The sequence below is a fragment of the Peromyscus leucopus genome, chromosome 14, assembly GCF_004664715.2.
Source record: "Peromyscus leucopus breed LL Stock chromosome 14, UCI_PerLeu_2.1, whole genome shotgun sequence".
Lineage (NCBI taxonomy): Eukaryota > Metazoa > Chordata > Mammalia > Rodentia > Cricetidae > Peromyscus > Peromyscus leucopus.
The window spans coordinates 46,683,230-46,709,822 of record NC_051075.1 but is presented as its reverse complement, the minus strand read 5'-3'; the positions used below and the strand labels follow the sequence as shown (position 1 = coordinate 46,709,822).

Here is a 26,593-nt window from a genome sequence, read left to right as displayed (position 1 = left end):
CAGCTGCTAGCTACAAGCTGCTCCAAATGGCTCTGAGTCCTGGACTTGCTGATGTGGACCAATCTAGCTCTCTGTCTCTTACAGCCCTCCTGGGCCCTGACAACCATGTCCCACTTTCAGTAGGAAGTAGTTACAGCAGAGAACATGTTGCCCCCTTGTCCCCAGCAGGCGTGAATGTTGGTCAGTTTTCTTCTGAAACTCCCTGGCATAGGGGACAAGATGGCTACCTATAGTGCCCATTGGCACACCAGGAAAGGTACCTGTTAAAACCAAATAGGCCCAGATCTATTAACCGATTCGTTAGCTGAAATAGGTCTATAATGTGATAGGGCATTCAACCTGCTCTATGTAAAACAAAGAGGTTATTAATTAGCTTTAAGAGAAAATTGTTGTTTCTATACAAACCATTTAGGAATCATTAGAAATAGCCTGGCTGTAAACAACAACAATAACAACAACAACAAAACTGTGATAAAAGGGGACCTGAGATGAAATCAATGACTGGTCCCCATTCTGATTTCCAGGCTCCTCCTAGATAGTTACTATGATGTCAGCCATCACAGGACCTTTGACCCTTCTGTTTCTGCTAATAACTGTTGGTTCTTGCAGCATTAATTCCTTAACTAGATGGTAATTCCAATCTGGGTACCATTAAACTAATAGTATATAAACAGGTACCCATCACAGAGTCAAGGATTTGACTTAGGATACAACTCAAGGGGGCGGGGGGATGTGAGAGCCAAAGTTGTTTTAAGTTTTAATTACTGTGCTGAAGAGATCCATAAGACAAAAATGCCTCTAACCTGTAGGCCCCTTGCTCAAGGACGGATACTTCCTGAAACAGTGGAGGCTGTTGTTTATGTTTTCACTCCCTAAACAAGTTTGTTTGACCCAACTGCACCAGATGTACTTGATCACATGTAGGCGGGAAGTATGTAGGCGGGAAGTATGTAGGCGGGAAGTATGTAGGCGGGAAGTATGTAGGCGGGAAGTATGTAGGCGGGAAGTATGTAGGTGGGAAGTATGTAGGCGGGAAATACATCAGGATGTATGCTTGCCCCTCATCAGACATGATGGAAAATATAGAAGACTTATGAGTTTGCCTTTAAAAGCCTCTGCAAAATGTGACCCATCACCATCTTCTTGGAACCCAGCAATGGACCTGGCTAGAGTCCATCATTCTGGCCAGTATTTAATTAAAGCTTGTATCTTAGTTAGGGTTTCTATTGCTGTAAAGAGACACCACGACCACAGCAACTCTGTAAAGGAAACCCTTTAATTGGAGCTGGCTTATAGTTTCAGAGTTTGGTCCATTATCATCACGGAGAGAAGCAGGGCAGCATGCAGGCAGACATGGTGCTGGAGAAGAAGCTGACTGAGAGGTGTAGACGAAAGTTTCTGTCTTGCACGGTCCCTCGGCTGTTCAGTCCCAAATAAGCACACAGAGGCTTATATTAATTATAAACTGTTTGGCCTATTGCTCAGGCTTATAACTAACTAGCTCTTATGCTTAAATTAACCCATAATTCTTGTCTATGTTTAGCCACGTGGCTTGGTACCTTTTCTCAGTCCAGCATTCTCATCTTGCTTCCTCTGCATCTTCCTGGAAGCTCTGCTTCTGCCTTTCCTCTTCCCAGAATTCTCCTAGTCTGGTTGCCCCATCTATAATTCCTGCCTGGCTACTAGCCAATCAGCATTTTATTAAACCTATAGGAGTAACAAATCTTTACAGTGTACAAGAGCATTATCCCATAGCATTTCTTTATATATATATATATATTTATCAAGGGGCGCTATGGGGAAAACAGACTCACTGATACAGGATAAGGTAAATCCAGTTGCAGAGTCGTTGGAAAGCTGGGGACCAATCACACGCTGCTTTATGCCACCTGATTCAGTCTTCACCACCCAAGAGAGCTCAAACCCCTTTCTTCTCCCTTTTAAGGGGTCATGTAGGCAGATAAGAAGCACTGCCTATATCAGGCCAGATAGCCCAAGGTGATGGGCTGAGCGAATTCCCACTGCAGAGAGGTCTACATCTTGATCTGCAGGCAACAGGAAGTGAACTGTGTCTCACACTGGGCATAGCTAGAGCATATGAAACCTCAAAGCCCACCTCCACAGTGACACACCTCCTCCAACAAGGCCACACCCACTCCAACAAGGCCACACCCACTCCAACAAGGCCACACCTCCTGATAGTACCACTCCCCATAGGCCAAGCATTCAAACACATGAGTCTATGGGGGCCAGGCTGATTCAAACCACCAGAGCTTGCTTCAAATTTGGCTCAGAACTATGGTAGTAGTTTTATTCTTGCCCAGTGGGAATAACGATGTATTTCTTTTTCTTTTTTGAGGGGAAGGCCCAAGAGTGGGAGGGTGGACCGGGGAGGAATGGGAAGCAAGTGTGATTAGGGTACATTGTATGAGATTCCCAAATAATCAATAAAAATATCATGTTGGGGGGGGCGGGAAGAGCACTTGGCTGCTCTTACAGAGAACGCAGGTTCGGTGGCCAGCAGCCCATCAGAGGGCTCACAACTATCCATAACTTCGGTTCTAGGGAATCTGCGGCCCTCTGGCCTCCTTGGGCTCCAGGCATGCATGTGGTACACATACCCACATGCAAGGTACATAAATATAACTCAAAAGCAAATTAGTCTTTAAAAAAATAACTATTCTGCCGAGCAGCAGTGGCGCACGCCTTTAATCCCAGCACTCGGGAGGCAGAGCCAGGAGGATCTCTGTGAGTTCGAGGCCAGCCTGGGCTACAGAGTGAGTTCCAGGACAGGCTCCAAAACTACACAGAGAAACCCTGTCTTGAAAAACCAAAAACAAACAAACAAAAAACTTAAAAAACAAACAAAAAAAAAAAACCCTATTCTTTAAAAATAAAGCAAAACCACCGGCCCAGTGGAGTTGGCTATACACTCTACCAAGATCAGATCCCGGGCCTGCAGTCTGTCGTTTGCTTATTTCATTTTTGCATTCACCAGAAACATACCCTTCCTTGCCTTCCATAAACCTTAACCTTAATTTCTGATGTGAAGACAGTATTATTACCTTCACTAGAGGATCCTCAAGTTTAAGAACAGAGTGGGCAGGCATCCTGCAGGAATTCAAAAGCACCGACTTTTGGCTTACGACATTCCACTACTAGTCAAGGCTGGGACTGCGGAGGCTGGCCAAGCAAGGTTGATTGGTTGCAACATTTAAGGAGGCACACACTCTCAGGGCCAGATCCTGCCCCTGCATGATTGCGAGGCATGCGCCTCCTTAAAATTTGCGTCTGCAACTCCTAATTTGCTTTTCTGCAGGGGCGTGTGGGTTGTCTCAATTATCAAGCCCTGGAGGATTCCAGCCGTCTGCCGACTAGCTCAGCAGCAACCAGCCCTGGAAGCATCAGACTCGTCCTGGGAATTTCTAGTTGGAGCAACCGGGTTGAAGGGAACACAGAGCTGGCGCGAGGGCTGCGAATCAGAGTTCAGCTTCTTGGCTCTGCTGTTGAGCCTGGTTGGGGCTGCCTTCACCCCGCGTTTAATTGCCCCAGCAAACTGCTCCACCTAGCAACAGGCAGCCTCTCCCAAGGGTGGGGCTTGCTGTGTAAAGAGCGCCCTCAGGACACTTACCTGCCAGCCTCAGGGTGCAGGTGGAAGGCCTAGCTGGACTTTCAGGCCACCCCAAGCCAGTCGGAGCACCGAGGAGGGGCAGAGACCCTGGCCCAGGGGTTCCTTGTAGAGCTTCTCAGCCCTGCTCCGGGGACTGATCTTCAGCTGGGATTAAAAGCCTCTGCCTGGGGAGGGCTGGGCTAGTAAGGGAATTTCCAGGTTCCCCGGGGGCCAGCTCACCTTCAGGATCGCCTGGATTTAACTTTTTCTCTTCCTCGCATAGTTTCCATCTAGGGTTGTAGGAGAGATCTAGAAAGAGGCTTACCTTATCTGGGACTCAGAATCTCCCTGCTAGTTTTCCACAAAGTAGAAAAAAAAAAACCCGAACCTGCGGACTGCAGTCCGGCAGGGGTGTGTGGCTTGGTGAGCGGGCAGCGCCTTTAAGTGAAGAGGAAGCCCCCTTCCTTGGGAGGAGACAGCACTATGTGAGGTGAGGCACTTGACCCTTGACTCCGACAGCCCAGCCTGGGTCTCTTTTGTGCAGCACACAATCTTCTCGTTCTAAGCGATGCGAGCCGGAGGTCCTGGTAAGAGCGTACAGTTCGGAGGCCCGCGGAGCAGCTGTGACCAGAGGCTTGCACAGTGTTGAGCACCCGACACCAGGACACCATAGCCACTCCTTCCTGCCCCGGAGTTTCCTAGACATGCCCAGACCAAGATTATGCCCCCACCCCACCCCCGTCCCTTTACCCCACACAAAATAAACACAAGGAAAACCCAATTTCCAGGAATAACAGTCAGGGAAGGGGGAAAGGGAGGGAAAGCGGCATGAGAGGCAAGGAGCGGCCCTTATCTCTCTCCAACAGGTCGGGTCCTGCCCGCTTACAGGGCTGAGTCATCATCCTGCTCCACCCAAAACCTTACAGTCCATACGTGAATGGGTCTCTGAAGCCTGAGTTCTCTAAAGGGTAGACAGGGTTGATCCCACCGGCAGGAACCGGGGAATCTGGGCTCTGGCCCTTGCAGAAGGCTTGCTGAGCATCTAGACACTAGATTCTAGAGAGATGCAGTTTCCTGAAGAACCAGAGTGGAAGGGGTCAGCTGGGCTGGAGAGAGGAGTGTGGCAATAGCTTTTACCAAGTGACACTTGCTGGGTCCACTCTGATGACAAGGGCAAAGTCTGTGAATTGCTCATAGCATGTGCCACTTGGCACTTCTGACAGAGTGTGAGTCTGTTAATGAATGAGTGAAATAGAGAGACATATTCGCTGACTTACAGTGGGGTTCCATCTCCATAAACTACTATAAAGTGAAAATTTGTTTCACCACTGTGGGATGTCACAGCTCAGCAGTCCTGGCCATCCCTCCCCTTCCTGGTGGCTGTTGGCACAGAGAGTGTCGTCCACATCAAAAGAGTGTCAGAGAGGTGACGTTTCGTACCTGTGACACTTGAGAAACTGAGGCAGGAAAATCTTGAGTTTGAGCCAGCCTGGGCTACATGCTGCATAGCATATCTGAAATTGGTCTGAACCACATGGTGAGATCTTGTCTCAAAAAAATAAAAAATAAAAAAATAAAAGATTACATCATTAATCTGGGAAGAGACAAAAATTTAAAATAAAAAAATCTATATCCCTATATCGAACTGCTTTTGAACCAATTTCTTTCATCTTTGCCTGTTTGTTTTGCTTTTCAAGACAGGGTTTCTCTGTATAGCCCTGGCTGTCCTTGAACTCACTCGGTAGACCAGGCTAGGCTGGTCTTGAACTCAGAGATCTACCTGCCTCTGTTTTCCAAGTGCTGGGACTAAAGGCATCCCCTCCCCACCACCGCCCAGACTATTTGTCCTTCCTTACTGTTATGTCACTAAGGGACCGTCATCGTGTGTTCTGCACCGATGACTGACAAGGGTAAAGTATGAACTGCTCACAGCACTTGGGGCTTTGGGCTTCTGACATATTCCCTGTGAGTCTCCTGCTATTAATGAATGGATGAATGAGGGTGGATGAAAGAATATGAATACTCCCTGATTCACAACGGCCTGCTGTTGTTGTTATTTTTATTATTGTAGTGCTGGCAGCCAAACCCAGGGACTGAGCTCAACCTTATAAGTGCTTTTGGGTGCATCATAGGCTCTAGGATGCCATATGGTTGGTACACCTGTCTGGGACTTCCCTGGCCCAGGCTTCTTCCATTTCTCAGTCACTTCCAGGGAGAGTTGCTTTAGGAAGTTATGGTCCATCCTGACAGATGGCACTGCCTATGCCTCTGGTTCATGAGGAAATCAGCAGTTTCCCAAAAAAACTGTATTTGATGCTTAATGTGGATGCCATGATGCTGGAGAGGACACCACGATGCTGGTGTGGATGCCATGATGCTGGAGAGGACACCATGATGCTGGAGTTGACACCACGATGCTGGTGTGGACACCATGATGCTGGAGAGGACACCACGATGCTGGTGTGGACACCATGATGCTGGAGAGGACATCATGATGCTGGAGAGGACACCATGATGCTGGTGTGGACACCATGATGCTGGTGTGGACACCATGATGCTGGAGTGGACACAGACCTGCTGGGGGGGAGATCACAGGGTACATGTCTGGAAAAGCAGCTTGGTAATGAGTATGGAGGATTTAGCACATGTCTATAATCCCAGCACCCAGGAGGCTGAAGCAGAAGAATCTTGTTTGTTTGTTTTTTGAGACAGGGTTTCTCTGTAGCTTTTGGAGCCTGCCCTGGAACTTGCTCTGTAGACCAGGCTGGCCTTGAACTCACAGATATCCACCTGTCTCAGCCTCCCCAGTGCTGGGATTAAAGCCACCAACCTCCAGCTGAAGCAAGAGAATCGTAAGTGCAAGGCCAGCCTGGGTTAGACAATGAAACCCTGTCTCTCCTGGCCCCCGCCCCCACCAAAAGTAACAAACACATTAAAAGAAAAAAAAAAAAAAGACAGCTAAACCAACCGATATGGAAATGATTGAATATGTCCTGACACAGTCATAATGAAATTTGATGTAACTAGTCAAGTCATCCTTTGGAATCATTTTAGTGATTTGTTAAGACGCGTGTTGACTATCGGAAGTAAAGAGGTCAGGGTTCAAAGTGTTTACATGGCGCAGCCTTGCTGGAGGAAGCGTCGCTGGCTTTGAGACTTGGATGGCCTCGGCTCACTCCAGCTCTTCCTTTCTGCTTTGTGTTTCCAGTTAAGGACGAGATTGCTCAGCTTCCTTATTCCTTTGCAACTGTAAGCATAATAAACTCTCTCTTCTGTAGGTCTTAGTATTTTATCATAGCAATAGAAAAGTTACTAACACAGAGGGCTTCCTTGTTTAGCCCAGGCTGGCCTGCAGCTCACTATGTAGATCAGGCTGGCCTCCAACTCACCGAATTCCTGCTTCCATCTCCAGAGTGCTAGAATTATGGTATATATCACCACACTGGCCATAGGAACAGTATTTTTTTTAATTTTTTTAGATTTATTTATGTGTATCGATATTTTGCCTGCATGGACATATGTGTACCATGTGCATGCCTAGTGCCCATGGAAGTCAGAAGAGGGCATTGGATCATCTGGAACTGGAGTCATGGGTGGTTGTGAGCCACTGTGTAGGTTCTGGGGACTGTACCTGGGTCATCCGCAAGAGCAACAAGTGTCCTTAACAGCTGAGCTATCTATCACCTCAGTCCCCAGGAACAGTATTTTAAAGTCCTTTCTGCTTCTGTAGCCATGATTTCTGGTGCGGGCCACTCCTGAGGGAGATGCCCCAGTGTTTGCTAAGAGCTAGCCTTGGAACACACAGCTCGGTTAGTTTGGATTCGGGCCCTTCCATGTCACTACGTGGATAAAGACCTTAGACAAATTATTTTGTTTCTCAGGGTGTGTGTGTGTGTGTGTGTGTGTGTGTGTGTGTGTGTGTGGTTTATAACACACAGTATCTGGGTTAGATGATTTCTAGTAGTAGATGGTCATTCTGACAAACTCATTAAGCCAATGTGTTCATTGTGAATAAGGCTCTGCTGTACGTAAACAAAAGATTCTTATCCAAAGCAGAAGGAATGACTCTCTGATGGTAGAATTCACATCAGGCAGAGTCATCACACACAAATAACGACCTAACAGCTTTCTCTAGCACTGATACCTGGGAGGCATTACCTGGCCCTTCCAAACAGAAGGGGGTTTGCCCGGAAGATAAAGACCCGTTCCTGAGTCTGGAGGTTCCTTCCTCCCCCTGCTTCCTCCCCAGTCCAAGCTGTCACTGCTGTGGGCTTACTTCTGTCCCCCTCCGGTCTCCTCCCTGTGGGTGAGCTGGGCTTATGTCATCGTGGTTCCCTGGGAGGTTGGTGGCGCAGTCACCACAAATTGGGGAAGGCAGGGGAGGTGACTCACGCTGAAGGTCCAGTGAATCAGACAGGGTGAGACCCGGCAGGGGCTTCCCTCCGAGGGAGTGCAGAGGCCTTCGCTGTGCTGGGGAGGAAGGACCAACCTTGCCCCTTTCAGAGAACTCACTGAGGAACCCATTTCCCAAACAAAAGACCCTGTCTAAGCTCCAAGAAGGAGGAGCTGGCAGAAGCTCCGGATCAGACTTCCCCAGCCCTGGGTTTGAGCCCTGCTGGGGTTCCAAAGCAAATGTACTTCAAATGCCCTGAGCCCCGGAGGCCTTCAGTAAGTGTTAATGGCTTGACGGTTCAGTTTCCTGGAAAAAATAATATTTGCCTCCTGGAGTCGGGATATTGCAAACGAAACCAGCACTATTATTGAACACAGAACGGAAACCCTGTTGCCTTTGGATTCAAAACCTAGGAAGCTTTTGCCTGGTAACACAATAGTGTGGTCCTTGCCAGGTCTCCTGGCTGTAACGGTGGGGTGGAGGTCTGTTACAGACCCACAGAGGCACCAGCGGGGCACACAGGGACCCTAGGGTGGGTTGGGAGCCAGCTTGAAGGGCACCGTTGTCTTTCCATGGCCGGCAGTTCCCTCTTCTAGTCAGCCAGTCTTATTCCTCCCAGACACCCCGGGGCCTTTCTCCTGCCTAGAGCGCCCTTCCCTCTTCAGAGTAAAGAAGGAACATCAGGCATTCTAAGCCGATCATCGCTACCTGTAGTTTACTTTTGTTTTGGGTGCGAACAGGGCGTAGTAGGACCCTGTTAATGCTCCTCAGGATATTTTGTTTTTTCATCATAGGCATTAATTTTTACTTTAAAATATTGCATTAAAATATGACTTATATGGATGACTGAGTTATTTTGCACGCTCTTGAAACTCACCCCAGACTACTAAAATTCTTGGCTCTCCGATTTTTTTTTTCTTTCTTTCTTTCTATCTTCCAGATAAGGATAGTGTAATGTGGAGCGTGTTCTGAGAACAGGACCCTGTAGACTGTACCAGCTGCCTTAAACTTGTGATTCTCCTGCCCTCTTAGCCCAGTTCCACCCTATCAGCACACTCACTCTCCTGCCTCTCTTTCCCCCCGTGCTCAGGGATGGCTCCCAAGTCTAGACACCCGTCCAGGGCCATTTCCCTGGGCGATCACCGCGGGTCGCGCGGGGTGGGGCTGGCAGGGCTGGCAGGCTGGGCACCTCGCGTGGGAAGGTCGGTGTAGAAGTCCCGACCCGGCCAGACTTCCTGCCCGCGGGGCCTGAGGCTCTGGCTCTGGCTCCGCGCCAGGGGACGTCCCTGGGCGGGAGCAGCTTCCTGGGCGCTGGCAGCGCAGGCGGCGCGGATCGCGGGGACAGCTCACCTGGACCGGCGACATGGAGGACGGCGTGCTCAAGGAGGGCTTCCTCGTGAAGAGGGTGAGTGCGCTCCTGCCTGGCGCCCGCGGGGCCGTGGGGACAGCGGGGCGGGCGGTGGCGGAACGCGCGGACGAGCCTGGCTCCCGCTGGCCAGCCGGCCTGGTCCGCAATGTCGGATCCCGCTTGGTTAGTGTGGTCCGGGGCTGGCTCTCGCGTGGACCCCTTAGAACAACTGACCCGGACTCAGGACGAGGCCAGGGGCAGGACCCAAGGTTAGCATTCTCAACCGTCGGTTCAGTCCGTAGCCTGAACGCCTTATTAAAATATCGTAAAAGGTGTGGGGTGCAGGGTGGAGAGAGGATAGTTAAAGGGTACTTTTGGAAAGAAGGAATGACTGCTAACATTCTGTGGCAGAAGTTAACCATGGTTGGCTGCAATTAAGAGTGTATTCTGAAATAGCTAAGAGGATTTTGAATGATTCCCACACCAAGAAAACAATAATAAATGTTTGAGATGATGGATATGCCGGTTACCCTGATGCGATCGTTGCATACCGTACCTGTTATGATTGACATCACAATGTATGTACCCTATGAATATGCACATTCCTGTGTCAGTTAATAAAAAGCACCGTGGAGAAGCCGTGTAGTTTGCAAGCTGGAAGGGAGGGAGGCAGCACCCCTCCTCCGTGTGTGTGTGTGTGTGTGTGCGTGTGTGTGTGTGTGTGTGTGTATGTGTGTGTGTTACCACTTTGCTGTCTGTCTTGTTTCATCCTTCATGAGTCCTGCAGGATTAGTGATTGGCACCAGACAGCTGTTGCTATCACTTAGAGATGAGGAGAATGAGTATCAGAAAGATGGAAGAGCTTGCCTAGAGTGAGTATTAGAGGGGACATGAATTCCGTCCTTAGTTCTTCCCCCGGCCACCCTTGTTGAAGAAGCAAGAGTCCAACCAGAAGACCAACCAAGGGACTCTGGGACTCCCAGGATGCCTGGGATCAAGGCAGAAAGTGAGTAAAAGAAACTGGAGGGGAAACTTTTATGGTTCATCCAGGTCAGAGTGCAAAGCTGTGGGGGGAACTTCTGTCTCCCACTGTGTACTGCAGCCTGTGAGGTGACTGAGCTGGTGGTGATGGGTGGTTGGTTGGTGACGGCTGGACTGTGGTAGGGGCCCGTGGAGGAGCGGCGTCACCCCCAGGTCAAATCCTCAGACAGGGTTTGTGGGCCTCTGCCTATTCCCGGGGTTACCGACGTGACTCCCCACCACCACTGCGCCGTGGAGACAAGAGGACATGGAGGAGGAGAGCCCTGGTCTTCTGGGAGGAGGCCTGGTTTAGAATCCGGAGAATCGGCACAGGGCAAGGCTGAGGCGCCGATGCTCTTTCCAGCCCAATCCTGAGGCAAGTGGAAGAAGTCACACTTGGTCCTGCCCAGTGAGGAAGCTGGCCCGAGACTCCTGCTCTGGTCCCCAGCCGCTCCCACTGCCATGTAAACCCACTTTCCTCTCAAATGGCTACGGCAGTCCTGGCGCCCACTGGGGGCAGTTACAGCGTCATGGTGGCCCTGGGCGGTGTAGGAGGGTTCACAGCTCTGGGATGGGGAAGGCTGGAGCTGGAAGCGAGATCATAGACCAGCCATCTCCTCCTGGAAGGCTTAGCTGGAGGCAAGCAGAGGCATGATGGGTTTGGCTCCTAACCCTGCCCAAACAAGAAAGAACCAAACTCAAGGCAAAACACAGGGCCCTTGCCCAGGCCTGGCTCTCAGAGGAGAGGAGCAGCTGGGTGGGGGTGGGGGTGGGGGTGGGGTGGAGGAATAGAGCTCCGTGGTGAGGAGAGTTGAAACATGGGTGCTGCTGCCAGCCTTGGATCTTGAGCAACATGTTGGCCTAGAAATCCCAACTGCAGGACTCCAGGACTCCATCTCAAGGAAATGCAGTAAAAACCTTACCAATTTTTTGGAGACAGGGTCTTATCTAGTCTACGGTGGCCTCAAACTCTCTATGTATTTAAGGACGACCTTGAACTCTTTGATCTGCCTGCCTCCACCTCCCAAGTCCTGGTAGTATAGGCATGTGCCGTCATGCTCAGTTTATTCAGCACTGAGGATTCAGCCTGGCTCGGCTAGCCCTCTACCAACTGAACTACATCCCAGCCCAACACAATATGTTTTTATGTATGAAATATTCTAGAAGCCTGGTGTAGTGGCTCACACTTATGTTTCAGCACTTGGGAGACTGAGGGAGGAGGATCCTTAGTTGGAGACTAGCCCAGGCTACATAGAGAGACCCTGTCTCAAATAAACAAATAACACAACCAATCAGCCAGACACTCCTGGGAGCCACCTCTACATCTCCTGAGATAAATGATGATTTTTTAAAGCATTGTTATACAGATGTAAAAATGCTTATGGTATTGAGTCTTCTTCTTTCAAGACAGGGTTTCTCTGTGTAGTCCTGGCTATCCTGGAACTTGCTCTGTAGACCAGGCTGGTCTTGAACTGCCTGCCTCTGCCTCTGGAGTGCTGGGATTAACAGCTACCATGCCTGGCTGCTTCCTCATCATTAAAGTTAGGGAGTACAGTGTCTCCTTAAAGAGTGTCTCCAGCTGTTACATTCTGCACTTCCTTAGTACAACCCTGAGGTGCTGGCCCCCACCTCATGAGGTCCCTCCTGTCCACTAAAGGAGCTGGCCTCCGCCCCAATCAGTGGCTTACAGACAAGAGGACTGAAGAGAGAGGCTTCTCCATGTGTGGGGACCAGTGCCAAGGTGGAGGGGTTGGGGCTGGGTTTATTTGGACCTAGACTCATTTTTCCTGTGTGTACTGAGGCTTATCTATAGAGCGAGAACCCCGATGGTTTTCTTCGAGGTCTGAGACTCTTCCAGAGGCCTCCTAGTGAGGTCCCCACTGCAGTCTTATGGCTTCATTCACTTGTTCCAACATACTGTGGTCAGAATGATTGTTTCATTGAGGCAGGGTCTCACTGAGTAGCCTCAAATTTGTGATCCTCCTGTCTCAGGTGCAATTACAGATTAATGTGCCACTAAGCCTGACCAGAGTGACTGATGATTGATTGATTTTTAGACAATCTCTATTCCAGGCTGGCTTTGAACTCACTATGTAGCTGAGGATGACTTTAAACTTCTGAATCCTCCTTCCTCCATCCCGAGCACAGGTTTGTGCCCCCAGGCCCAGCTTACTCGGTCAGTGCTGGGGATTGAACCAAGGACTTTGTGTCAGGCAAGCACTATCCCAGCTGGGTCACATCCCCAACTCCAGAGTGACCTTTTCAACCCAAGATCCCAAACTTGTTATGCCTCTGCTTAAAATTCGTCATGGCCTGAATGTCAAACTGTGACGTAGAATAGGAGACCTTTGCCTACCAGGAACCCATCACTTCCTCCTCCCTGCCCCGCCGGACCCAGTGCCCAAGTCATGTAGTGCCATGGAGGTGCTCCCAAAGAGGAAGCAGGGCAATGGTTTTGGTGCTGGGATGAACACCTAAGACCTCAGGAGGACTAGGCAAGGGCTCCACCGCCAGGCTACATCCCAAGCGCGACAGTGGTTTCATGCTTACTTTTGCCTGCCTGCCTGCCTCATCTGCCCAACCTAAATAGCTCGTCAAGATTTTTTCTGCCTATTTGAATTTAATTTTCTTTTACCATTATAAAAATAACACATCCTTTCTGGGTAGTGTAATACTTGCCCATAATCCCAGAACTCAGAATGCTGAGGCTGGAGGATCACAGGTCCAAATCCAGCCTGGGCAGGGCCCTGCTGTCCTTCCAAAACAAAACCAGACTGTTTTAGAGAATACAATGCAATGGGTGGAGTGCTTGCCTAGCATTTCTGAGACGCCGGGTTGATTTCCACCGCCACACACCCACAAAAGAATCATTTATGGTAATTTTTAGAATTATATTATGAGGGGCTGGGGATATGGTAAGTTCACAGAGTACTCACCTTGCACACGTGATGTCTTGGATTCAGTCCCTAGCTATATACACATGCACACACACTACATTTTCTTCTTAAAATTTTATGTATTTGTGGAGACAGGGACCTGGCTGGCCTGGGACACTCTAGGTAGACCAGGCTGGTTTTAAACTCACAGAGATCTGCCTGTCTGCTTCAGGAGTGCTGGGATTAAAGCTGTGCACTGCCTTGCCTGGAGCAGGAGAATCATGAGTTCCAGGCCAGCCTGGGTTACACAGTTAGACCTTGTCTAAATACATACATACATACATACCCTGTCTAAATACACACACACACATATATATACATATATACATACCCTGTCTAAATACATATATATACATACCCTGCCTAAATACATACATACATACAAACATACATACATACATACATACATACCCTGTCTAAATACATACATACATCTATAATACCCTGTCTAAATGCATACATACATGCATACATACATACCCTGTCTAAATGCACATATACATACCATGTCTACATACATACACATATACATACATACATACATACATACATACCCTGTCTACATACATACATACATACATACCCTGTCTACATACATACATACATACATACATACATACATACATACCCTGTCTAAATGCATACATACAGACATGTACATATGCACACAGACATACTAAAGGTGGAAAGACTGTATGAAATTAGCAGGTGTTAACAATGGCTGTCTTGTACTAAAAGAATTATAGGTGAATGATCTTTCTTTATATTTTGCAGTTTCTCTCAAGCTTTTTCAACTGGTTCTGGGATGTATAGCTCAGAGGCAAAACACTTGTCTTTCATGCCAGAGGGCCTGGGTTTGATCCTACCACTGGTTGGGGAGATTTATAGACAAGCAAAGGCCAATAGGAAATAAAAGCTCAAGGTCAAAGGCTTTTGCTTCCACCTCAGAAGAGATGAGCGAAGGAGAACCCGACAAAATCCCTGCTCCCCGCTTCACTGTTCATTGTCTCTCAGCCCACACTGCTCACCCAAGCCATGGGCTTCCTCTCCATGGTGCAGTATCCTCCCCTGCATCACCTGACCACCAGGATTTCCTGTCTGTCTGTCTGTCCATAGGGCCACATTGTCCACAACTGGAAGGCACGATGGTTTATCCTTCGGCAGAACACGCTCCTGTATTACAAGCTGGAAGGTGGCCGGCGAGTGACCCCACCCAAGGGAAGGATCCTTCTCGACGGCTGCACCATCACCTGCCCCTGTCTGGAGTATGAAAACCGGCCGGTATGTGAGCATCCTGGTCCCCTGTTCTCGCCACCTTGCCTCTTTGTTATCATTGGATGATTTGGGTTCAAATCCTGGCTGTCTCATGAACTGGGCAAATAGTTAAACTTCTTTCAGTTCTCATTCATCATCTATAAAAATTGGGATAAAATAATTATGTGACAATGTTCCACATGTGGTGGTGCGGGTTGAAAAAGTGACGATCTGTTAAAATTACCTGGAGTTCTAGGAGGCAGGCACTAATTCAAAACAAAACGAGAAACTAAAAATTAGCAGGAGCAGAGACTAGAAGGAGACACTGGATGTTAACAATGGTGGTCTCTGAGAGCAGAGGGATAGGTGAGCTTTTCTTTATTCTTTGCAGTTTCCTTCAAGATCTATGACCATAAATTAGGGGGCATAAAATGTGAGAAAATATGCTGCCTTGGGGTTCAGTATGATGGCTTACAATCCTTGAGGGGTGCACGTTCCAGAAGTGATGGGTGGCTTTGGCCTTACATAAAAAAAAAAAAAAAAAAGTCAGGGTCTAGGTGTGGTGGCTTAATTCCAGCCCTTGGGAGACAGAGAGTCAGGCTCTTGTGAGTTCAAGACCAACCTTGTCTATACAATGAGTTCCAGGGTAGCCAGAGCTGCTGGTGTACCCTTTCTATAAAAAAAAAAAAATGAGAGGGAGAGGGAGAGGGAAGGAGAGAGAGGGAGAGGGAAAGAGAGAGAGAGAGAGAGAGAGAGAGAGAGAGAGAGAGAGAGAGAGAGAGAGAGAGAGAGAGAGAAATTAATGGGGCCAGGAGGTGGCTTAGCTGTTGACAGCATTTACTGCTCTTGTAGAACTTTGGTTCCTAGCCTTCCTATCAGACAGCATATAACTGCTGTAACTCTAGTACCTGCAAGTACAGTTCCAGGGCATCAGGTGCCCTCTGGCCTCTATAGGTACCTACATGCACGTGGTGCACATAAACATACACGCACATGCACACACACACACACACACAGAGAGAGAGAGAGAGAGAGAGAGAGAGAGAGAGAGAGAGAGGCAGAGACACAGAGACACAGAGACACAGAGACACAGAGACACAGAGAGAGACACACAGAGAGAAATCTCTTTTTTAAAAAGGCAGGGGCTGGGAATGTGGTGTAACTCTGTGGTAGGGCACTTGTCAAGTGGCTTCTACTCACCAGCAACACACGGTGATTGAAAACATCTGGAGTCCCAGATGCTGCTGTAACTATGAGCTGCAGAGGAGGGCACTGCTGTGGGTTGCCTAGGTCAAGTACAGCCTCAGGGATAGAGATCCTGGGGGTGAAGGCCTGCCAATGTGGCTAGAAGGGAACACTCGCTGACAGAGTGACAGGAGGTTGTCTGGGACCAGACGGAGGTAATGGGGAGCTACTGAAGGTTCTGAGTGAGAGAATGGACTGCTGAAAATCTTTTTAGATGTTGAGCATCATAGTAGCTCACACTTGTAATTCCAACACTCAGGAGGCTGAGGCTGGAAGAGCGTCAGAGCTCAGGAATTTAAGGGCAGCCTAGACAACATAGTGAGGTGCTATCTCAAACAAACAGGCAACAAAGGAAATAATTTGGTCAAAACTGGGGATGGAGCTGGGCGGTGATGGCGCATGCTTTTAACTCCAGCTCTTGGGAGGCAGAGGCAGGCGGATCTCTGTGAGTTGGAGGCCAGCCTGGTCTATAGAGTAAGTTCCAGGACTACACAGAAAAACCCTGTCTTGAAAAACCAAAAATAAATAAAGAAAAACTTTGGATATGGGGTAGAGAAAGTTGACTTTATTTCAGAGACTTATAATACTGGTATATGCAAACGACCTCACTCTCCAAAAGACTGATACAACATCTAGGTACAGACAGACAGCGTAGGTTTGTTGAATTAATGTCAGACAAAGAAGAAAGACTGACAGATATGTCAGATGGTTCTGAAGAGGAAATCCTGGTTTCTTCAATGGGTATCAGTGAATGAAGGCTTGAACTCAACTCATAGGTTATATTCTCAGCCTGCTGCCCCTTAGTACTCATTAGGAAGAATGGCGAGTCTTGTCACTTATATGAGTATTTGCTTGATTATTTTGAGTTGAAAAAGATTGAGAACACCAACTGGTTCTCTAGGAGCAAGTCATCGTGTGTGTGTGTGTGTGTGTGTGTGTGTGTGTGTGTGTGTGTGTACACTCTACTGAGTGTGTTTGGGTTTCACTTATCATTTCTAGTCTCTCTTGAAACTCTTTTCATTAAAACGGTGAACTGCAGCTGGACAGTAACGAGTTCAAATCAATCTTCCATGTTGCCAGTGAGCGGATGCTAACTTGGTGCAATGTCTCCATAATATTCCTTGGGACAAGAAGTCGGCCATGACTCATTCCCATGCTTGCTATTGGTTTAAATGAAGGCTGTTTATAAGTTCAAAAGCAAAACCAGCTGTTTGTGACTATGCTGGTGACCACGGTCAGAATGAGCGTGTCTTAGAGAGGCTCCTGGCTTTGATCCCCATCAATGAAGACGAACGCTGCAGACGCAGTGGGTCTAATCTGCTCATAACATTCAACAGTGCCAACATGTGCCATTCCGAAGTGGGTTTAAGAAAGCCTCCAGGTGTCCAGCTAGAGGATAGAGAAGTGGCCCACAAGACTGTCCACTGTGTCATCGGCGGCTCAGAGCCCTCGCACTCAGAGGTTGTCGGGAGTGCGGTGCTTCTCTCTCGGCCCAGTCCTGGAGCAGACCGTTCCATCCTGGGTGGGGTTCTCTGAGAATGCTGACCCAGGGCTGAGCATGCAGCAGAGGGCAAACCTTTTGGGAAGGAGTTGAAACTGTGTCACGTGAAGAACGAGTGGATGGCTGGCTCGGTGGTGTCTGGACTAGAGACAGGGATGGAGGGGGGCTTTGCTAGCAGTCCTGTAGCGGTGGACGGCAGCGTCGTATTCTTACAGGTGGAGAGGCTGCAGCTCAGCGAGGTTCCCGAGGTCACCTGGCATTCCTAGCTAAGTGGCAGAGCTGAGAGGTTTGTGTGCAGCTCCCTCTGACTGCAGAGCCTGGGGGTTCCCCTCTTCAGAGGGGCTGTGATAGGAAGTGAGGCTGTGCATCTGGAAGGAGGAGTCAGAGCCACCGTGTTGGGAACCACTCTGCACTGTCTGTGCCGAAGGGAAAGGCTGCTTTAGGAGGCCGTGAGCTCCTTGTCTCGGGTATATCCAAATCAATCTGTACAGCCCCACCTGCTGCGGGTGAGCAGGGCTGGGCATCAGGCATCCCTGGATACACGGTCTCCCGGCATCCTCTCTGGCCCTGTCATTCCTGCGGCCAGCATTCCCTTGCCCGGTTCTCCTCTGAGTAGTAGTTTGTCTGGTTGTCTCTTCTCACAGCTCCTCATTAAGCTGAAGACCCGAACTTCGACTGAGTACTTCCTGGAGGCCTGTTCTCGAGAGGAGAGGGACTCCTGGGCCTTTGAGATAACGGGGGCTATCCACGCAGGGCAGCCGGGGAAGGTCCAGCAACTCCACACACAGAAAAACTCCTTCAAGTTGCCCCCCCACATCAGCCTGCAGTGAGTGCTCCACCTGCCTGCTCCTGACTCTGTCTGGCCTCCCTGCGGCCTTTCCTGTCTGTTTAGTGTGGGGGGACTCTATGGTACAACAGAGGCTTGGCCGGTCCACCTTTGTGCTTCAGGGCCAGTGGTTTGCTCTGTCCTCTAGTGTGGGTCGACTGCCTGGAACTTGCCATGTTTAGCTCCTGGCTACTATGTAACTTTTAGGGCCTCTACCAAGTCATAATACCTCAGAGAACGAAGCAGAGACCAGCATTCCATTTTAGGAAGAGTGCTTAGAAGTATGTGACAGGTCTCATTTGCAGTTCGGTGGCAGGTAATGGCTGCCTTATTGATTGGAGGGATTCCTCATTCAACCATCTAAGAAATCATTGAGTACATCACAGATATGTACAATTATTATGTGGCATTTTAAAAAGAAAAGGGAGACATTTATTGAGTGCCTATTGAATATCATGCATTGTGCCTGGTGCTCAGCAGAGGTAAGCGGTAATAAACAAGGTCTCAAGGGCGTTCACCCCAGGGACATACATAGAGATCTTTCGTTGGTGTCAGCAATTGTCACATCAGGCAGAAGGAAGGCCAGTCAGTGGTGTTGGTGATACTGTGCCACAGAGATGTATGGAAGGTGTTTCCATCATGGAAATGCCCCATAGCCTCCCAGGCAGCCGCACTACGACGGCCATCCTAGATGGGATGCGAGTCTGTTCCTGATCTCACACAACTCCACACCAGCCTCTGAAGTCCAGTGTGTGCACCGTCTACGCAACTGTTAAGCCAGGGTGAGTGCAGGCAGGAGCAGCCGATAGGGTGGATTCAGAAAGGGGAGATACAGAGCTGGAGGAGTTCAGACGACGTGGAGCAGATCGTGGTGAGCTGCGAGGGTCCCTGTACACTCTGGGTTTTAAGCGGTCACAGTTGTTTAGCTTTATGTCCACAGTAATAGTTGCCCAGTGTGGAAATATTCGAACATTTAGATGACCAAGAAGAGGAGCGTCTGAAAACCATGGGCACTGGATTTTGACTTATAACAAAAGCCCATCTCTGTGGTGTGTGTCCCATCATCTGTCCCTCACTTTACGTCATGAACTGTCTTCGTGATTTAGCTCACGATTCTTGGGTCCTCCCCCGGAGCAGACAGTGTGAGCAGGGGCCTTTCTTTACCTCCCTTCTGTGTAGTCGAATCGTGGACAAGATGCATGACAGCAGCAGTGGAATCCGGCCGTGTCCTAACATGGAGCAGGGGAGTACCTACAAGAAGACCTTCCTGGGTGAGCCTGTCTAGCCCCCTGGCCAGGTTGGAGACCCGGCACACGGTGACTGGAGCTCATCCAATTGCTTAACCAGCTTCTCACGGGGACAGAGCTGCCTCCTAGGAAGTGGGATAGCCTGTGAGGGCCACCTGTGGGTATGGCTACAGCTCTGGGCATTGGATGTGAGCATCAGGCTGCTCTTTGGTAGAACCTGAGGCTTCTCAGGAGGTCAAGGTCAATGAGGTATTGACCAAGCCCCCTGAATAGGCTCGCTACCCCATGGTCTGACAGGTGCTTGCCCTTGTGCTAACACAGGCTCCTCCTTGGTGGACTGGCTCATCTCTAGCAGCTTTGCAGCCAGCCGTCTAGAGGGAGTGACCCTGGCCTCCATGCTCATGGAAGAGAACTTCCTCAGGCCGGTAGGGGTCCGGAGCATGGGAGCTATTCGCTCTGGGGATCTGGCCGAGCAGTTTCTGGATGACTCCACAGCCCTGTACACGTTTGTAAGTTGGAGGCTGGGCTCTTCTTGCCACTAGGGGAGAGGGAAGGAGGTGGCTAGGGTGGGAGATGGGAGTCTGGAGCCCTAGGGAAGGCCCAGAGTATGGGGAACAGTTCCACCCTGAGGAGACTTTGGTGTTGAGGGATTCTCTTTGCTTTGCCGCCACCATGGCCTGGCTCTGGGGTTCCTTTGTAACAAGCCCTTGTCTTTCTCTTCCCACCAGGCTGAAAGCTACAAGAGGAAGGTAAGCTCCAAGGAAGAGGTCAGTCTCAGCACCATGGAGCTAAGTGGCACGGTGATCAAACAAGGTTACCTATCCAAGCAGGTACGGCTGCCTTTGAGCAGGAGGGAGGCAATGTAGAGTTACCACACGTGAAGGAGGCAGGAATGAGCCCAGAGGATGCTGGAGTACACGATTAGTGGGACCCACAGAAACAGGACCTCCCCTCCCCAGCCACAAGAGGCAAATCAAAGACCCACACATGCTCGCTCTCACATACACGTACCAGACCCAAGAACTGTTTTGAAAAAAATATGCACACAAGTAACTGTCACATTAAAGAGCCGCTTCTATGTTATTGCCCAGTTTCATACTCCTCGTCACCTGCCTGGTGGACATTAGGATCCATCTGCTCTTATTTACCGTAGATGCAATGGTCTACCTCAAGGGTCTGCTGCTGCTGGGCCTGACAGGGACCCCGACTGAGGGAAGAAATGAGGTCCCCACAGGAATGGAAGAGGTGATGAGGGAGACTCTAGATGCTAAGGAAGGTTTATGATCTTGCGTGTGAGTTCAGATAAGCTTCTTTCACACTCTGCTGCACACACAGACTAATACCTGACTATTTAGACTTTTACCATCTACTGTATCATAGACTGTAATTGATCCTATTTCTGATTTAGAATGTTACATTGATTTCCTCTGTGTGTACACATAAAATGCACAAATATACATGTAGCTATAGGGTTGTTTTTGGGCCAAATTGACCCTTAAAATGTTGGTGACCTTGGGTGCAATGTGACCTGTGAACTGCTGATCCAGTTGACATTTGTCCTGTCCTCCTCCTCCTTTAAAATTAATTAAAAATTATATAATATTAAAAATATTTTTGTGCAAATGGGTGTTTTGTCTGTGTGTATGTGTGTGCAATACCTATAGAGACCAGAAGAGGGAGTCTTCTGGAACTGGTGTTACAGATGGTTGTGAGCCACCATGTGGGTGCTGGGAACTGAACCTGGGTCCTCTTCAAGAGCAGGAAATGCTCTTAACCACTGAGCCACCTCTCCAGCCCCCTCACCTCTTTGTTGCTGTTCACTGCTGCGGACTGAACTCAGGGTCTTGTGGTTGCTTGGCTAACAACCCTACCACTGAGTCCCAGCCTCCGCCCCTTAGTCCGTTCGTTCCTGAGTGTTGGGGTAAGGTGCCCCCTTTCTGTTGGCGCTGACTTGTGGCTCTCTGTCAACTAATGTGCTGTTTTTGCTGAGGTGTCCCTAAGCAGGGATGATCATGTCACTGTAATCCTTGAGTTTTCTTGCAAACTGTCCTTAGAATGTAGTCCCATTGGAGCGGGCTGGCTTGGGCTTTTGTGAGATGGATGTATGGGAAAGGAAGGAAATGTAGAGCTGTGACCAACGTGAGCCCTTTCCTTCCCACAGGGACATAAGAGGAAAAACTGGAAGGTGCGCCGATTTGTTCTGAGGAAGGACCCAGCTTTCCTGCATTACTATGACCCTTCCAAAGTGAGTGACCCATGACCCTTCCAAAGTGAGTGACCACTGTCCCTTGGGGCTGTGCTGCTTCCAGAGTCTGAAGCAGAGTGGGCAGCTGCTGTGTGCCCTCTCTCACATGTCACCATGGTTCCTTGCAGGCCACACTGCTCTGTTGTATAGTTGTCTGCTCAGGGTGGGGTCTTCTGTGCCCACTTCCCCTGAGAGGACCTTCATTATGTTGAGAAAAAGCACCTTTTACTTACCCCAAAGCCTGCTCTGTGGGCAAGGGGATTGAGGGAGACTCCAACACGGTGCTCCCAGCCTCTTTATCCCTTTTCATCCAACTGGCCTACATATTCTGCCTTCCCCAACTTCCTGTTTTCACATAAAAAAAAATTTCTTTTTATTGTATTTAGTTTACACATTACTTTTTGAGCCAAGAGTTGCTGCTCCATGTTTCTGATAAATACTGCCTCATACTGAGTTAATATAATTCTAATAAAAAATGACTCTCTAGTTGGGGTGTTCAGCCTTGTCTTTGATGTGAATTTCAGTCAGGACCCCTCAGCCTCCTGGAGGAACCCCCTCATTCCCTGCAAAGCACAAGGAGGGTTAAGGCCTAGGCAGAGGGCTGGAAGGTGAGCTGATTGGGGGACCAGACCCTTGGGCCTCCAAAAGGCACCCATTGACCTCTCTATGGGTCCTAGTTGTGTTGCTACCGTGGCCAAATCCTTTTTGATTTTATTTTTAAAGACAGCATATCACATAGTCCTGGCTGGTCTCAAACTCACTATGTAGCCAAGGATGAACTTGAATGCTGGGATTACAGGCATGTGCCATCATCCCAGATTGAACCCAAAACTCTGTGTAGGCTAAACAAGCATGCTAACAAATTGAGCTGCATTCCCAGCCACACAAATCCTTTCTAAAACATGGAAAATATCAACAAATGTATGAGCACATTTTGCATTTAACTCTTTATCTAACTTCAACTACTTTTTGTGCCCTTGATGAGTCCAAGGCCTTTTGCTATTCATTTGCTTCCAGACTTTGCCTTTAACCTTCCTATTGCTGGGCTAAATCTATCCCAGTACCCAAGACCTGCTTCTCAGTCCCCCCTTGAGACTGTCTGCTGTAGATTCTGCAGTGCTGGGCCCCTTCTTGCTGTTCTCCTCCTCTGGTATCTAAGTCAACACTTCTGCATTGTTACTCATCTGCTTTAGTTTTCCTTTGCTGGAGCCACATTGAGTAGTGATTAACAGAAGGGACCAAGGGCTGAGGCTCCTGGTGTGAAGTTGCTCTTTAACCATCCAGATACCATAACGCCGACCTGTTTCATGCCAAGCACATGATTCGAGACTTACATAACAATGTCCAATGTGTGGGAAAAGCCGTCATAACCGTGTGTTGTTGACAAAGGTTAAGGGAGCCAGTACAGGCTTCTGGTAGAGTGTCGGATGAGACTGTTGTTCAACTCTGCCAGACCTGGTAATTTGGTGACAGTGCTGCTGCTGGCCATGAACCAGGCCCAAACTGCCTCACTGGTACAAGTTACTTGCCCAAGTTCAGCCACATCTGTTCAGACAATTTGGAGTGGCTTTAGACGTGGTCTGGCGGGTCAGTTACAGAAGACGATATGTCTTCTTTTTCTGTATGTTCATGGAATTACTAATCAATTTCTTCCTCCACAGGAAGAGAACAGGCCAGTAGGTGGGTTTTCTCTTCGTGGATCCCTTGTGTCTGCTCTGGAGGATAATGGTGTTCCTACTGGTAAGGTGCAGCTTCAGCTCTGGCCTAAAGATCTCTGGGACCTTCATCAGCATGTCATTAATACCCCTGAGGGACTAGGTGGGGGGAGCCTGAGCTCTGAGGATCAAGTGGGCCTTTCCTCAATGAGATCATGGTATGATTTTTGAAGTCCATTTTAAAAACAAAGGAAAGCACGATATGGAATGAATGTTCTTGTGTTTTAAGAATACAACTGAATAAGCCTTATTTTTTATATTCTGTTTCTGTGCTGATGGCCCATAAGCTTCCACCTAAGTTATAGCTAAGAGCCACAGTGTTTTCATATTAATAACGTGCTTTTATTTTCTATTTACACTGATTTTACAGTCCCCAGTAGGAAGGTCATATCATTTCTATCTTGTGGATGTAGAAATTGAGGCTCAAAGTCAATTCGAAGCAATTTTTTTTAAAAACATAAATGGGATTCTTTGATGTGAATGAAACTGTAGGTCTATGGGTAACACAGAGGCAGGCAAGCAAGCAAGCTGCAAATGTTTGGAATAACCACTGGTAGGCCATATGGTTGTAGGGAGTAGAAATACTCGATGCTCAGCTTCAAGCTGGAAGGTGACATGGATATTCAATACTTTTTTCCTCCCGTGTAGGAGTTAAAGGGAACGTCCAAGGAAACCTCTTTAAAGTGATTACGAAGGATGACACACACTATTATATCCAGGCCAGCAGCAAGGCTGAGCGAGCGGAGTGGATCGAAGCTATCAAGAAGCTAACATGACCTAAGGGAACAAACAGGACCAGCGTCCTCATTCCTATCAGCTGATACAGATGGGACTTCATGGAGAACTGGAGTACAAGACAGACACTGGGCTTAGGATATGGCTCAGTGGTAGAGGACCTGCCTGATGCCCTAGTTCAATTCTTGAAAAAGACTTTAACATTTTGTACCGCTTTGGAGTGAGACGGCTCAAGATGGTTCCTCAAATGACAGTGGTGGCAAGACTTCCTTCCGTTTTCTGATTACCAACCTGAAAAAACTGGAATCGCTGTTAGGTGACAGCATCTTGACTTTTGCTCTTCAAGACTGAGAAATCTAGGCAGTGGTGGCACAAGCCTTTAATCCCAATACTTGCCAGGCAGAGGCAGGTGGATCTCTGTGAGTTCAAGGCCAGCATGACCTGCAGAGAGAGTTCCAGGACATCCAGGGCTACACAGAGAAATCCTGTCTTGAAAAACCACACAAATGCGCACACACACACACACACACACACACACACACACACACACACACACACACAGAAATCTGGCTTTGGGGACCATAGTAGTATGTATCCCTTTGTTGGAACACTAACCTGGGCTTTGCTATATTGAATAATCTAGTCTCAAGATAGCTCTCTTAAGCAATTTCAACAACTCACATTTCTGGAATTAATAAAAAACTGACGTGTCTTATAGATCTTGTGCAGTTTTATGTCCCCACAGGTTTACTCCCTCTAAGGCCCTATGTATTACAGAAAATTAGGGGAAAAGCTCAAGTGACTTGTCACTAGGATGACATATCTCACTTTGAAGCGGGGATGCTGGCAAACTGCTGACTGTTCCAAAGATGCTGTTTGCTTTGCGGAGAAAGACAGCAAATATCACAAGTCACATGGGTCACAGACATTTAAAAAAAAAAGGCATACAGTTTTTCTATACAAAATGGACATTTAGAAAGATGTGGAGCGGGAGCCCTCTAAACAACAAAGATACAAATGGCAAAAGTTAAATCAAGGCATAAGACTGATCTAAAAATGAACATTAACTGAAATAAGTAAACTTCCCCATTTGGAAGGTTAACCTATAGTGAAAAGTCTGTATCATACAGTGTTTTTATAAACATTTTTATTAAGTTTATACAGTGATCTGGCACAAGTTATAGCTAGCATTCTTGCCAAGGACAATGGCTTGGACTTTGATGAAATACATAACTTACATTTAAGGGGAATGGATATTTCTAAAGTGCCTAAGTAAAAACTTCTCTTAAAATAGATTTCCTCTTAATGTCTGGAATCCCTGACCCTGAATAGCCAGGAATCCCAAGAGCATGTTTTCCCTTCATCCTTACTTTGTAAGAGACTGCCTTTGCAAGTACCATTTCTTTCCTTTGGCATCTTTCCAGGTTGAATGGACCCAGAATTGCTTTTAGGATATTGACAGGTGCTTATCTGAATTAAGCTGCATTTGGTTTGATAGCTTTCTTTTTCCAAACTGACACAGCCCTACTTTCCCATGCCTATGGGTGAGACAAGAATTCTCAAGGGTTCTGGAACAGATAATGTCAGCTCCAGACACAGCAGTAAAGCTGGCAAGGTACTACAACTTCTTTCATTCCTACTCACTTTAATTGTTCTTGATGCAAAACAAAAACAAAGAAAAAAAAAGGCGGGTGTATGCAACTGAATGGTAACTTCTGCTCAGCGGTGTAGAGATTGGCACATCTCCGCAGCTCATTGAGAACGTGAACATCTCCAAAAAACAAACCCCAAACCCCAAAACTTGAACATACTCATGAGAATTGGTGTTTGACTATAAAACTGATATAAACAGTTTCAATGTTGAATTTCTTTTTAGTCAGTTTCAACTGACTAATGTAGGAAGCTTCAATATTGCTCATTTTGTTGTATGGATTCATGACTGTATGACTGTAATCAAAGGCAGAGGAGGGAAAACAGAACGGGTAGTATTTTTCATGTAAAGGCTTTGGTGGGAAAAATCAGGATATGGTAAGTTGTTCTCTTCCTCTTCGTTGTCCATTCTGTTCAGTCTTCCATGGCTGGGTAAGTATTCTAGGCCTCACGTATCTTAGTTCGTTCTTTTCATCATGGTGCTAGTGAAGGACTGACCTTTCCCCTGGCTAGGGTCACCATTTTACACAATTGTAGGACATATCCAAAGAGGCCAGATGGGATCAAAATCATCATGGAGCCCAGTTATATTTAATGTTTGGTTTTGAGACAGAGTTTCTCTGTGCAGCCTTCTGTTCTAGACCTTGTTCTATAGAAGACCAGGCTGGTCTAGGAGTACGCTACCATGCCTGGCTTGATTTTTTTTTTTTAAAATATAAAAATTTTCAGTAAACAATTCCCAGGAAAAGAGCACTTGCTATATTTGATAATGCATTTTTTCTTCTGTGGTAATGGGAAATGACCCAGGGTCTTGACATGCTAGGCACACACTAGGCTAACTCAACTATATTCCTAAATCATTAGAGCA

At 48.0% G+C, this 26,593-nt stretch overlaps 1 protein-coding gene and 1 long non-coding RNA gene across 5 annotated transcripts; one reads left to right on the top strand and one right to left on the bottom strand.

The window, feature by feature from the left end:
* Positions 1-1,301: 1,301 nt before the first annotated feature.
* LOC119088994 lies at positions 1,302-4,888 on the bottom strand. The gene is made up of 4 exons (XR_005092762.1): positions 3,999-4,888; positions 3,066-3,900; positions 1,815-2,045; positions 1,302-1,419 (listed from the first exon to the last, which is right to left on the bottom strand). It is a non-coding gene; the product is annotated as an uncharacterized LOC119088994 (long non-coding RNA).
* Positions 4,889-8,938: 4,050 nt separating this feature from the next.
* On the top strand, positions 8,939-24,506 carry Plek2 (pleckstrin 2). 4 transcript variants are annotated; one of them, XM_037210663.1, is made up of 10 exons: positions 9,247-9,408; positions 10,259-10,357; positions 14,424-14,588; positions 17,952-18,133; positions 19,313-19,404; positions 19,702-19,889; positions 20,109-20,210; positions 21,542-21,625; positions 23,287-23,365; positions 23,989-24,506. In XM_037210663.1, the coding sequence occupies exons 1-10, from the start codon at positions 9,367-9,369 to the stop codon at positions 24,114-24,116; spliced, it is 1,161 nt and encodes a 386-aa protein (XP_037066558.1). In that variant the 5' UTR covers positions 9,247-9,366; the 3' UTR covers positions 24,117-24,506. The 4 variants fall into 4 exon arrangements, 2 of the variants coding, with proteins under 2 accessions (XP_037066558.1, XP_028731879.1); XR_005092761.1 differs by lacking the exons at positions 23,287-23,365; positions 23,989-24,506 and adding an exon at positions 20,534-20,672 and having other exon boundaries at positions 8,939-9,408; positions 21,542-21,626; XR_005092760.1 differs by lacking the exons at positions 23,287-23,365; positions 23,989-24,506 and adding an exon at positions 20,534-20,625 and having other exon boundaries at positions 8,939-9,408.
* The last annotated feature ends 2,087 nt before the right edge of the window (positions 24,507-26,593 follow it).

Bases quoted from the DNA above. Each gene is read 5' to 3' on its own strand.
- Plek2 (XM_037210663.1), top strand. From the start codon at position 9,367: ATGGAGGACGGCGTGCTCAAGGAGGGCTTCCTCGTGAAGAGG. The intron at 9,409-10,258 runs GTGAGTGCGCTC...TTCCGTCCTTAG, and splicing joins AGGGCTTCCTCGTGAAGAGG to TTCTTCCCCCGGCCACCCTT. The intron at 10,358-14,423 runs GTGAGTAAAAGA...GTCTGTCCATAG, and splicing joins GCCTGGGATCAAGGCAGAAA to GGCCACATTGTCCACAACTG.